The sequence below is a fragment of the Danio rerio genome, chromosome 9 (assembly GCF_052040795.2).
Source record: "Danio rerio strain M-AB ecotype USA chromosome 9, GRCz13ab, whole genome shotgun sequence".
Lineage (NCBI taxonomy): Eukaryota > Metazoa > Chordata > Actinopteri > Cypriniformes > Danionidae > Danio > Danio rerio.
The window spans coordinates 24941949-24955211 of record NC_141029.1 but is presented as its reverse complement, the minus strand read 5'-3'; the positions used below and the strand labels follow the sequence as shown (position 1 = coordinate 24955211).

Here is a 13263-nt window from a genome sequence, read left to right as displayed (position 1 = left end):
CATGTCTATTTCTCTGGTCATGTTGCTCTTGCCTGGAGCACAAATCTGGGACAGCATACTAAAAAAACATACATGATGACCCTGGGTTTGCCACAAACTTTCAATCATTCGTATGCTCTCATGAAAAGGCCACAATCTAAATATACACCTCCTTAGTGCACTAGTTATTTTAGCTTGTTTCATGTCTTCATGGTGGGAACAGAAGAATTCTGGCAAATTGCCGCTATCTTAGAGTTTCTCCTTTCTCACCAGCTCAAAAATCAGAGCTCTTTCATCAGGTGAGAGTAGCCGTCCTGAAACAGAAGAGGCCCAAGTCTGTTTAACTTTCACATTCCACAGACTCGCTCAGTTTGTTATTCTATATTCTGGTGGTCCAGCAGGGGTTGCGAATAACTTTGTCAAAAAATGCTGTTATCAGATCCATATGTTTCCACCCACAGTGAGCGAGCACTACTTCTTAAGTTCTGCATCTCTGTATAAAGCGCATGTGGTATTTCTGCTCTGTCAGCATAAAGTTATACCCCAGCTGTGGCCAATGGGGATTTTATAGGGACACAAGAGGAAATGACACAAACATGTAGACAGTGATGATGACAGAGACAAGTACTGATACTCCTAGAAGATCACTTGCTCACATGCTAGCAGTTCTGTTATGGTATAAAACAATCAGAGCTGCATTTATAGGGCTAGTTCTGAATCTGTTGTGTATCTTATTCTGTAGAACACAGAAGAGGATATTTTGAAGAATGTTGCTGATGTTTTTTTTTTAGCATTTACTTCTTTAATTGCCATGGCTATTTTAGCATTTTTTCTCCCATGACAATGGCAACATGTGCATGAGGTTACTTACAGCTAACAGAATGTCTAGAGGGGTCTGGATGCAGACCTGGTGCAGTGCAATCTGAGCTGATTTGGGGGGACATATCAGCACTTAAATAATACTGTGAGTTTGCTGTCTGTAGACAAAATCATATTAGACAAGAATTTGAGTAAAATCACAGGCTGAATTTGAAAAACAAGCAATTCTTAAGTGCTTCCATGTGTGATCAGTATTGTTAAAAAGCATTTCACAAGTCTCCAGGCTGATCTGAGAATGATCAGGAAGGAGACAGTTCTTGCTGGTTGACTGTGAGGATGTGGTCTTCCTTCAGTCATGGATCTTCTCGCTCTGGCTATCCTCCAACCGGAGAACATTCCTGCTCTGGGCTGATCTCAAACTGCTGCTGACGCAGAGAAACAGAAGGGTGTTCACTCTTTATTTCGGCATATAAAAATATTTTAACGTTTAAAAGATACAATTTTTTGGGGGTATGACAGAATAAATTTACTTATTTTTATAATTCAAATGTTTTCTCAATGTGTGATTATGTGCAAAATGCTTCAGTTCTAAGGAAATATGATTTCATTATTCCTGCTTATCAAGAAAATGTTTTACGTCATAAACAGAGCCAAAAGACAAAACACTGGATTCATGTGATTTTTGTGTTAGGACTCAGGCATGTGGAGCCAACATTATTGCGAAACTGTTAAGGAAAAGAGGACAAGCCAACCACAAGGCATTCTTCTCGCATTTCATCAAAAGCTTGGCCTCTCTATAAGGTTGGAAAGTCACTCCATGGCTGTTTTCTCTTAAAATATCTTGTATATTGACCTCGTGGTGAGTGCTCCATGGAACAAACAACACAACCTTTAAGAAGGACTTCTGGAAAGATAGTTCATAGTTGTGCTTAAACAGCGAAGAATTAGAGACAATAATCCAATTATTGCTAACTAGATTAAATATGTGCTGAGAGTTTTGAGATATTTAATTTATGACTTGTTTACCAAAACAGCATAGTACACTTAAAAGTGTAAACTTCTTCAACATTCCTCATTCTCCTATCTCAGGTGTGTTTTCATTCCAGGTGTCAATTATTGACTTGTATTTTCCGAATCACCAAACTAAAACATTAAAAAAATATTCTTGAATGTTCTATTAAGGAAAAGTCACACATGTTGGATTAATATATTATGAGGTACTTTTCGTATTGAAGGGAACTGTCTTTTTTTAACGGAACAGTAAAAAACGATAAGTCACAAAAAGTATAGTTGCAACGTAAATAATTTTACTAAAGAAAACTAAATTTACAGGCAGTTTAACTGGTTTGCAGGCCACATCACAGCTCTGTGGTATCACTAACGTTACAGCAGCAGTTCTTCTAGACTACTATTGACACAGCTCTGCAGAAAATGCTGGTTTTGGTTTCTTCAGCAGCGTTTGTCTATGTGGAACGCGCGGCGCGCACTCGCGCACTGGAATGTGAGCTGATGAGGGGCGGCGCGGGCTCGCGCTGCGCTCATCACTCAAGTATGTGGATGTTTCACAGACTCCAGTCGAAGAGGTTTATTTCTCAGTGCAGCGCACAGAAGATGCCTTCACAGAGAGCACGATCAGTAGAGCTTCAGCTTTACTCTTAAACCATTTTCATCTCAAGCAAGGAGCACTGAGCACAACTTAAAGCGCTCTGAACATAACTACTGGACTATTTCTCTCCTTCTTATGGACAGACTGGAGACTTGAGGTCAGCCGGTTGATGTTCAGCGACTGTGAATGAAGATGAGTTTCAGTTAGTTCATGATGGATCACCATCACGATCTCAAATGTAAAATAGTTGTGGTCGGAGACACTCAGTGTGGGAAGACGTCTTTGTTAAATGTCTTTGCCAAAGATTCCTTTCCAGAGGTTTGTGGAAGAAAATGTCACAAATATGAACGTTAATTCAGCTTTTATTGTTGTTGTTGTTGTTGTTGTGTGTGTGTTTCGTAAACAGTGTTTAGTTAAACATGATCTTTCTGTCACAGAACTATGTTCCTACAGTGTTTGAGAACTACACGGCCAGTTTTGAGGTGGACACATTGAGAGTGGAGCTTAGTCTTTGGGATACTTCAGGTAAGAAGAAGAATTATTCTCTGCGGACATTAAATTAGATAAAAACAATCTGGTACATGGAGCTCCACTCACATACATATGTGTTTTATTAGTTACTGAAAAATCTGTAATGCAATTTTAGAGATTATAGCCTTATTGTAATGGTCATATCCACTTGAACCTCCTCCCTTTTCTAGTGGACTGTAGGGAGTGGGTGAGGACCACTGATATCATTCATCACTTATGAGGAAATTCAGAAATGAATGCAGTGATTATGTGGCTGAAAAAAAGTGAAGAAGCATGAATCTGAAAGTTATAGTTGTGAATTTTTTTAATAGGTTCTTTATTGGCATCAAAAAATAAATAAAATAAAATAAAAAATCTTTGACCGTCTAAAAACCTTTCTTTTCCCCAAAAAGTTCTTAACAGTTTAAAAATGTCTCTTACTTTTCATGTTCTTTAAATTCTGGTTGTTTGGGGAACTTTTTACTGCAAGATTCTTTAGGTAATCAATTATATATTTATTTATATATATATATATATATATATATATATATATATATATATATATATATATATATATATATATATATATATATATATATATATAAAGAGTTGATTACTTTTATTTCATTGTGGTTTGTTTTCTATGTTCTAGTTGTGCCTAGTTGTGTTAATTAGTTTGAACACGTTTCCATTCTGATTACCCCTCTATTATTTAAGTCCCATGGTCCCCTCAGTTCATTGATCATCATTTTTTGTTTTTGTTTCATGGCAGTCATGAATGTTCTCCAGCAGATACATTATTAAACCTACCTTGTGTTTTCTACTTCTTAATGTTTAAAATAAATAAAATACTGAGATTTCAGTCAAGTTTTTCGAATCTGAAGTACATTTTTCAGTTCAGTTTTATGCTTTAATAAGCTTTTCATGTCAGAATAACTCCAAGTATTAAATTGTAAATCCTTGTTTGATTCTAACTTATTCTAAGCTTTATTTGTAAATGGAGCAGTGTACTTTATACATTCTCACAGATTTGCCTATGATGTTCTCGCAGCAGATTCATGGTTGTCTCCCACACTTCTAGAATGACTCAGATGATTGTTGTTAATGTTAGGTAATACTAGTCTCAAAATAAACCACAGATACAGTATGTGGTAGTATGTGATTGTGGCACGATTTTTCATAGCAAACATTTTTTCTGCTTCCTCATCTTTCTTTTTGTGAGCAACCCATGCAGCTGCTCTCCATCTTCATCTCGGAATGGACAGACATTTTAAAATGAAAGCTTTAAATATTTTAGTAATGATGGCTAATGATCTAAGGTTTGAACTCATTTCAAGCCCTACAAACTTTCTAGAGCAGATTCAACACTCACCTCCCAGAATAGCACTGTAACCTAATTTAGTGGGCTTGAATCATGGGTACATGTGCTGTCTTTCTATGTAAAGAGGGACAGTGACTTGCACAAAAAGACCTCATAGAAAACAGAAACAGTGTCAGTCAAACAGGTTCAGAATGGCCAGAAGATCTTACTAACAGTGATACTCTGAGTAAATAAATGGATACACTTTTATTCTTTACATTATTTAAAGTGGATTAAAGCGGAAACTTGCCTTTTACTGTTAAACAACACTTGTTCTTTCTGAGGTTTTCTGTGAAAGTGTGATACTTCACAAGGTAGAACTGTTTGTACTTGCCAATTAGGGATGCAACGATTAGAGATTTTGGTTGTTGATTATAGTCTGAGGAGCAATCACGGTTATCACAATTATTATGCATTCATTCATTTCAAAATACCACTAGTTTTGAAAATCACATGAAAACTACTTATATTTTAAAGAGTTATTTATCGCTGCTCAGTAACTAATTAATACAACACAAAATAACAAAAAAAAAACGAACAATCCATTTGTCTTTGGACTCAAAAATAGGTGAAAAATGCTTTTGGCATTTAAACATAAGTAATAATTTTACACTAAAAATAAATGACAATACAAAAATAAATAAATAAATAAATAGTTTTTGTCTAATGTAAATTTAAGCATCATATTAGTTAAGTATTTCCCTTTTAAATACAACAAATATAGTCAAAGACTGCTGAACCTCTGTCTGAAAAGCACTAATATGCACGCAAACCACATGCCTTTATTGGAAATAACAAACTTCATTCATTCATTCTTTTTCTTGTCGGCTTAGTCCCTTTATTAATCCAGGGTCGCCACAGCGGAATGAACCGCCAACTTATTCAGCAAGTTTTTACACAGCGGATGCCCTTCCAGCCGCAACCCATCTCTGGGAAACATCCACACATTCACACACTCATACACTACGGACAATTTAGCCTACCCAATTCACCTGTACCGCATGTCTTTGGACTGTGGGGGAAACTGCAGCACCCGGAGGAAACCCACGCGAAGGCAGGGAGAACATGCAAACTCCACACAGAAACGCCAACTGAGCCGAGGTCGAACCAGCAACCCAGCGACCTTCTTGCTGTGAGGCGACAGCACTACCTACTGCGCCACTGCCTCATCCTAATAACGAACTTGTGTGCGTAAAATATGGGATATGTGAATGGCACTTAGTTAAAAACCTCCTCAGCTACAAGCTCAGAAATTTAAACTAGTGCACAGTTAGCGTAACATTGAGTTGCAGCAGTTTTGTTCCATGCAGAAACACGGTGTTGAGAAACCTTTACAATAATTTAATCGTGACAAATTAAACCTCGGTTAATAGTGAAATCGGTTAATCGTTGCTCTATAGCCAATTTGTTTATATGTTGATATTTTAGCCTTCTCTTGGACACTCATTAAAGTGCTCATTGGAAAAACCTCTGAGTGTCACTGGGGGGTTATTACAAGACCTTTAATTCTTTCTGACTTTATATTGTAATAAATGTCAATGAAGTTACCATATATGGTTCTTTGTCCAATAAAGGGCTAAAACAATATGGGATAGGAACCCTAATATTGCAAGCAGCATATTAAGTGGTTTTGTACAGCTAGAAATATCTGAAAGTGGATGCCATCGGAAGCCAGACACATTAAATTTACAAATGGCCACGTCTGCTCATCCGTTTTAAATATTCAGTCCAGTAATAATTTATTTGTTAATAAAAGGTTTTCTCTATTTCTTTTTCGCAGGCTCTCCATATTATGACAATGTGCGGCCTCTTTCTTACCCGGATGCTGATGCTGTTCTCATCTGTTTTGATATTGGTCGACCAGAGACTCTGGAGAATGTGCTAAGGAAGGTAAGCTGATCTTCAAGATGTTCGATTTGTTTATCGATGCTGTTTATAATGTCATAGCTCTCCTGAATTGTGTTTGGTATAATCACACAAGCCCCGTCTTTGTGACACTGAGAACAAAAGTGCAGACATCTGAGAGAAGAGTCCAGTGAATGAGAGAGCCAATGTGTAGGAGGACTTTGATCCTTTGATTATCTCAAGAGGGAGAGAATGACAACCAATAAGAGCTTGTTTTGGTTGGGCCTCAGAATCACAGAGCCTTTGTGCCACAGGATGCCTTCTAACCTCTGATGTCATTAGGGGATGAGAAGCTCTGAGAGAGCAGTAGCCATCCCTTTTTGGGCACTTTTCTATTGGTGCGCCCACTGACTGCATCTCTGTGAGAGAGGCAATCTGTGCCAATGATGACAGAAGGGGATTTTAGGTAGAATAGAGAACACCACTGGTGAGCACAAATGCCTACTGTCACCTACTGTATAGGGTGACTAAGAAGGGATGACACAAAATACTAAATACTTTTTAAGAGAAAGTTCAGCCAAAAATGTAATGCTGCTGTTAATTTGCGCACCCTCAGGCCACCCAAGATGTGAATTGCTTTTTTTTTCTTTAATAGAACATTAAATAAATCTTTTGGGGAGTCATAAAATCACAGCTTTGTCTAAATGAATAATTTGAACACTAAAACTAGCTTTAATTCAACAACTACTAGAATAGTTATAGTGGTCCTTCGTTCAAGCCGATTTTTAGACTGATATTTACATATGACGCTTCTGTTGAGGTTTTAGAATAAATTTTAGAATGTTTGTTGTTAAATTGTATGATATTTAGATGAATAAGAGATTCTGGCCCTGAAGTTGTGTGTCACACTAGGGCAAACAGGAGGGCTAAGATTTTTCTTTGCTGTAAAAGTATTGTTTTTGAAAGTCTAAATGCTAACACATGTGGATATAAACACTGTGAATTTTGGAAATTGATACCTCTAAAAATGTCAATACTTAAGTTTTTGATTTAATAAGACTCTAAATCACTGGCAGCCTCCACTGGAATTGCGTGTAAATGAATCTTTTATGTTAGGATAATGTAATGATAAAAATCAGGATACAAAATTAAAATGTTACTATTGAAAATGTATTAGTTCACAGGCAACCACAGAGCCTGCTAGTGTTGCTAATTAGTTATTCTAATTCAAAATAGGTTAATGCTTTTAGCCTCTTTGTGAAATTAAATTGAATAATAGTGATTAATACTTGATAATAAAACACCGATTTGCATTTCAATGCACAACAAAAAAAATCTTTCTGAAAATGTATATGTGGCGAGTGAGGCGGGGCTGAGAGCTGTGATGGTGTATGAGGCGGGTGGCATGAGTGAGTGAGATAATCAGAGACACCTGGACGCATCACCTGCCTCGGGTCTCATGGAGAGGAGCCCTGGAAGCTAATAGGAGGAGAGACGCCAGTGCTAAACGAGAGAGGACTGGACATATTATGTTTTACTTTTACTTTCAATTTGAGGAACTGCTGTCTGTTTGTTTGTTTTTTTCAATAAAACTTATTAAAAGTTTGTCAATTTTCCGCCTCCTTCATTACAGTATTAAAAAAGTAGCCTATTCTGAAATAATATGCCATTTGTAATGCATACAGACAATTTGACCCTTATCATCAAGGTAGAAATTCTCTTTATGTTGTCATTTTGATAAAATAGCAATGTTGGAATAAATTACACAAACTAAGGGTATTCACCTAAGCAAGGGTATTCAATTTATTTGATTTTAGTTTTAACAATGTTATTCCACTACAACATTTAAAAAACCATCAAAAAGACCAGCCTTTTTTGTTGTTAAATGCTTAGCTGATCATTTTCAATCGCATCTCCAAGTTAATTACTATTTTGTGTTGAGTTATTCCTTTAATAATTGAGAGGTCAGTTGCATAAAATGTCTTTGGAAATAGTTTGACAAACTAGCGTATTCATATTTTTTGGATTCAAATTACTAATTTAAATAAACCAAACTGCAACCATTACTAAGAAATAGATAAAATATTACTGACTAACTTAGTCTTGTAAAACCAGTCTAAAAGAAATGGGATACTATCATGGAATCATCGAAAATTACTGTAAAATCAGAGATTTTGCATAATGTTGAGATAACAAACATGGTGTGAATGCCATATAAACATTGTGGAAAGGAATGTGTAATACCGTATTACACTGATGAAAGATTATCTTACTGTTATAAAACATCTCAACAGCGGTGTATATACTGTGAAAACACATTAATTATTGTAATAAAATATAGTTAAATATTATTTTGTTTCTTGTTTTTTTAATCCATTAGTGGAAGGGAGAAATTGAAGAGTTCTGTCCTAACACCAAAGTCCTTTTGGTTGGATGCAAGTCAGACCTGCGTGCAGACCTGGCAACATTTGTACAGCTGTCCAATGACATTCCTTCATCATACGACCAGGTGGGTTTTTTCCATGAAATATTAATGTAATTGTAACAGGGAATAAAACAGATTCAATATAGTTAAATACGTTTTTGTTGCAAATTTTTGTTTTAAAAGTATACTTAAAATCAGCTAAAACAACACAATTCTTGAGATTTTTTGGAGACAGCTAACTTGTTTTCTGTTCAATCTACTTACAGTTGTAAAAACTATTATAAGATGAAGGCATTTTTTTACTGTAGGTAGACTCACACAGAATCTGTGCCTACACAAATCTGCAGATTTTAGAACCCATCAAGTCTTATTTAAATGTGTGTAATATATATTTATTTAGTTTTTATACTTTATTTCAGTATTATTATTGCATAAAATGCTGATGTTTAGATGATTTCTGTACAATACAATTTGTAAAATAATATTTAGTTGATGTATTATATGAGAAAGTTGTAGCTTAGTTTAACAAACAAGTAGTTCTAAATGGATTTACATTAAAAACTTTTAATAAACGTTATGTTTTCAGCTTCTATACTCTCAAAATCATTCTGCAGATTATTATTATTGATTTGTTTTACTGAATTCTGTCCAAGTTCTGTCTGGCAGAAGCTACAATAACATGTAATACTATATCCATGTATTTTATGTATTTAAATTCAAATTATAATACTGATGCAGACACACAGATATGTTTGTGCATTAGACATGCCTTTTAAAGATAAACAATATTTTTAAATGCATATTTTCCTAACATGCAGCGATGAGCCCTGAATTAGATGACAGGAAATCAAGTATGCACCAGTCCATTAGCTAACAACATTAAGTCAATTTTTGGCTCCGTGTGTCTCGTAGGGTTCAAACATGGCCAAGCTGATCTCGGCCCCTTACATCGAGTGCTCGGCACAGCAGTCCGAGAACAGCGTGAGAGACATTTTTCACATAGCCACACTGGCCTGCGTCAGTAAAAATAACAAGAACGTGAAGCGCATCAAGTCCAGCAGAGCCACCAAGAGGACCTCACGTGTATCCAGCAGGCCAGAGCTGGACTCGCATCTACACAAGACCAAGGCCAAAACCTGCACAGTCATGTGATTTCAAAAGCCATCCCATCTGCATGCATTTCTTCTAATATCAGGATTCTTTCTAAAAGTCCACCGGGGAATTAATGGGCGATGAACCGAAGGGAGATATTTTGCACTTTGCTAGTATTCTCGATACGTACTGAACTGAGTCAGCGACATGTATTAATAATGATGAAGCAGTCTATTTAAAAGCACCTCAGAGCATTTTTTTAGCCATCTTTGAAAACCTAAAGCAGGGAAAACCTCTGTGTGTTACTGTGTACTTTGTAGAAAGCCTCCAAAGATGATGGTCCTGGGGATTTTGCAGCGTAACCCAGTTTGTGGACGTAATTAACTCGGATTAACTTGCTAACCTCAGACCTGTCCTGCACCAAAAACAAAAAAGCTCTCAATTAATGTCACAGATATACATTGTTGGTTGTTTTTTCTTTGTGAGGGATTAATATGAGGCAATAAACGAAGCATAACTGTCGAAAACTCATGTCATTGTATGCAAACACACCACTTATTGTAAAATCCTCTAAGATTGAGGATTTTTAAATGGTTCTTACTTACTTACAGGGCTATTTCCAAGTCACTTTTCAATTTTTCAAACAAATGTTCAGATTAAAAAAAGGTCAATTTACATGTTTACATACATATTCGTGATTTATCACATTATATCAGATGCTTTTTGTTATTATAGTATTGTTAGTATAGTGTAGTATAGTATAGTATAGTATAGTATAGAGTAGTATAGTATAGTGTTGTATAGTATAGTACTCTAAGAAAAAATATTTAATGGCAAGTTTGTACACGTAAACAAGGTAAGCCAGTAAGTTGAATTACTGACATTTACTCTCTTCTCTCTTAAATATAATTTACTTAAATGTTAAATTTCATCTTTCATGGTAAATTTACATTTATTTTAATTCCCTGCATTGCTCATTGTTGAATAGCTCATCTCAGTGGAGTTTGTTTTCTCCCTCTGCTTAATAAAGAGAAGAGGTTAAGAAAATGACAGATCACAGCTACAGGCACATTTCATTTTATGCAACAGCGAAAAGCTTTATTTTATTTTATATAAATAGTTAAAAATAATAATTAATATCATAATAATTTGTAAGATAGATTATTAAATTGCATCTTCAATCCCATTTTCTAAAGCAGTTTCAAGCACTTCATCCAAAATATAAGCACTTTTAAAATCTTGAAAATCGTAGATTAAAATTTGAGCATTCTCAAGGATTTTAAAACAGTGTTTTAAAACATTTGAGTTGGCAGTTATTCACTGATTTGATGTGGCCAACAGTCTTCAAATGTTTTGTTTCAAGAAACTCAGGAGGTTTTGTCCAGAAAATGCAACTGGTTGTTATAGTTTCTTACACATTTCATTCATAGTCCCAATTACTAATCTCAAAATGCCATTTAAAGCTGAATAAAGAAGACTTGAATTATTAACATGCAAACTAAGACAGTAATTAGAGATAAATAGCAGGACAAAGAGAAATTGACTGATTTATTATGCCTATGCTATGTGTGTGTGTGTGTGTGTGTGTGTGTGTGTGTGTGTGTGTGTGTGTGTGTGTGTTTGTGAGAGATTGTTTAAAAAAAAGCAGGAGACTCAAGAGCATGTGCTTTCAATATATAATAAAATGTCATTTCTACACACTTATGGCAAGCCGTTTTAACATTTATTTAAAATAGTATTTTTATGCTGCAAGTATTTGGATACTACAAACTACTATCTTTTCTATTTATTGACCAAACTATTCATTTGGTAGTTCACTGTAAAACCCAATAAGTTAAGGCAACTCAAATTAAATAGATATACTTTGAATTTATTACAGGGCATTTGTTCATCATTCGATTCTAAAAGACATTTATTGGATACCAGTGCTTATTAACTAGACACTCACCTACACTACCTATTACATAGATAGTAATACACTCTTTCATTAGAAACTAGCACTTATTGTTTATCGATACTTTAATAATAGTAATTAAATTAATAGTGCTTATTGATTAGTTATATTTATTCTGTAGCTATTTATTCTCTAGATACTATTCAGTGTCAAATGTTGTTTTATTTTTATTTATTTTGCTAATAAGATTTTGATTTAACCTTTACTATTTGGCTGTAATCTTACAGTGATTAGTTATAACAAAATACAAGTTTAAAAAAGTAGTAATAGTTGACATGTTCAGATGCAAAAGCCTGTAAGTGCCATTTGATTTTTTTTTTTTTTTTTTGGTTTTTTGAATGAGCATTTTTCTCAATCTCTTATGTTTATGTTCAGTTATTTGATTTTAAAGTGGACCAAAAAGAACCTATTATTTGCCATAAAAATTAACAAAAAATTAAACCAACACAGGAGTAAGAAAATAAATGCTCATTTCAGGAGAAAATTTCAGATAAAATTTTTTCATCTAAAATTTTCAACTGCAAAATAGGCCAGTGGCTAAAAAAATAGTATAGTATTTTTGTATGGCATAGTTATTTAAATATAAACTACACCTGAGGAGTTATACACTGATACTGTAGTTATGTGCTATTTCTAACGCTTAAACACTACCATCTGCTGGATGTAACTGGAAACACAAGCAACTTTGGCAAAAAGAAAGTACTACTGTATATATAAATTACGTCTGCTGAAATTGTCCACTTTTTAAAGAAAAATATTAAAATGAACCCTCAAACATATCCAGATGGAGTGCAGATTAAAGAGTCAAAAGGCAAATCATTTACAAAATCAAATGTTTCAATAAAGGAGGAAAGCAACATTTTGGATTGGATTGAAAAAACACATTCATTCTATATTTTTATGCCATTAAATGAATGTCCTTTTTAGACATGCACTGCTTAAGTCTAAATAACCAGTTATTGTATTGGCTGCTGATAAACATGTAAAAAAGAAAACCGACAAGTATGTGAAAAAGCCGGACTCTTTATTCATTGCACTGACAATTCTCACCCACTTGAGGGCATCAGTGGAGTTTTATTTCATTGAAGCTTAAGCGAGAGCTATGAAATGTGTTCAGTTGATATGAGAATTATTCTTACTTGCAAGGACACTTGTTATCATCAGAAATTAGTAATGCAAGCTCTAAAAAAATACATATAATTACAAAAATGTATCTGCATTTACAAGAAAATAAACTGACATTATTTGTAAAAGAACTTAAAAGCCCTAATGCACTGTAAAAAAAGTTGACTCAACTCAAAACTTTAACTTGCTGCAGAGCTGACTCAATTTTCAACTTAAGTACTGCACTTGGCTCAATTTAAGTAAACTCAAAAATGTCCTGAAGCTGGTTGCCTTAAAATTTTAAGTTGAGTCAACTTCTTTTTCACAGTGTACTTAAAGGGACAGTTCACCCAAAAATAAAAATGTACTCACTATTTACAAGTGGTTGTAAACCTTTGAGTTTCTTTTGAACATAAAATAGGATACTTTGATGAAAGCTGAAAACCTGTCACCATTGACTTCCATAGTAGGAAAAACAAAAACGATGGAAGTCAATGGTTACAGGTTTCCTACATTCTTCTAAATATCTTCTTTTGTGCTCCAACAGAAAAATTAAACTTCTAAAGGTT

The 13263-nt window shown here is 34.6% G+C and overlaps 1 protein-coding gene across 1 annotated transcript; it reads left to right on the top strand.

Moving 5' to 3' along the window:
• The first annotated feature begins 2440 nt into the window (after nucleotides 1-2440).
• On the top strand, nucleotides 2441-10158 carry rnd3b (Rho family GTPase 3b). The gene is given in 5 exon segments (NM_001002591.1): nucleotides 2441-2722; nucleotides 2842-2929; nucleotides 6055-6164; nucleotides 8500-8628; nucleotides 9457-10158. Coding segments are annotated over 5 exon segments (672 nt in total). The 5' UTR covers nucleotides 2441-2617; the 3' UTR covers nucleotides 9697-10158.
• Nucleotides 10159-13263: the final 3105 nt, after the last annotated feature.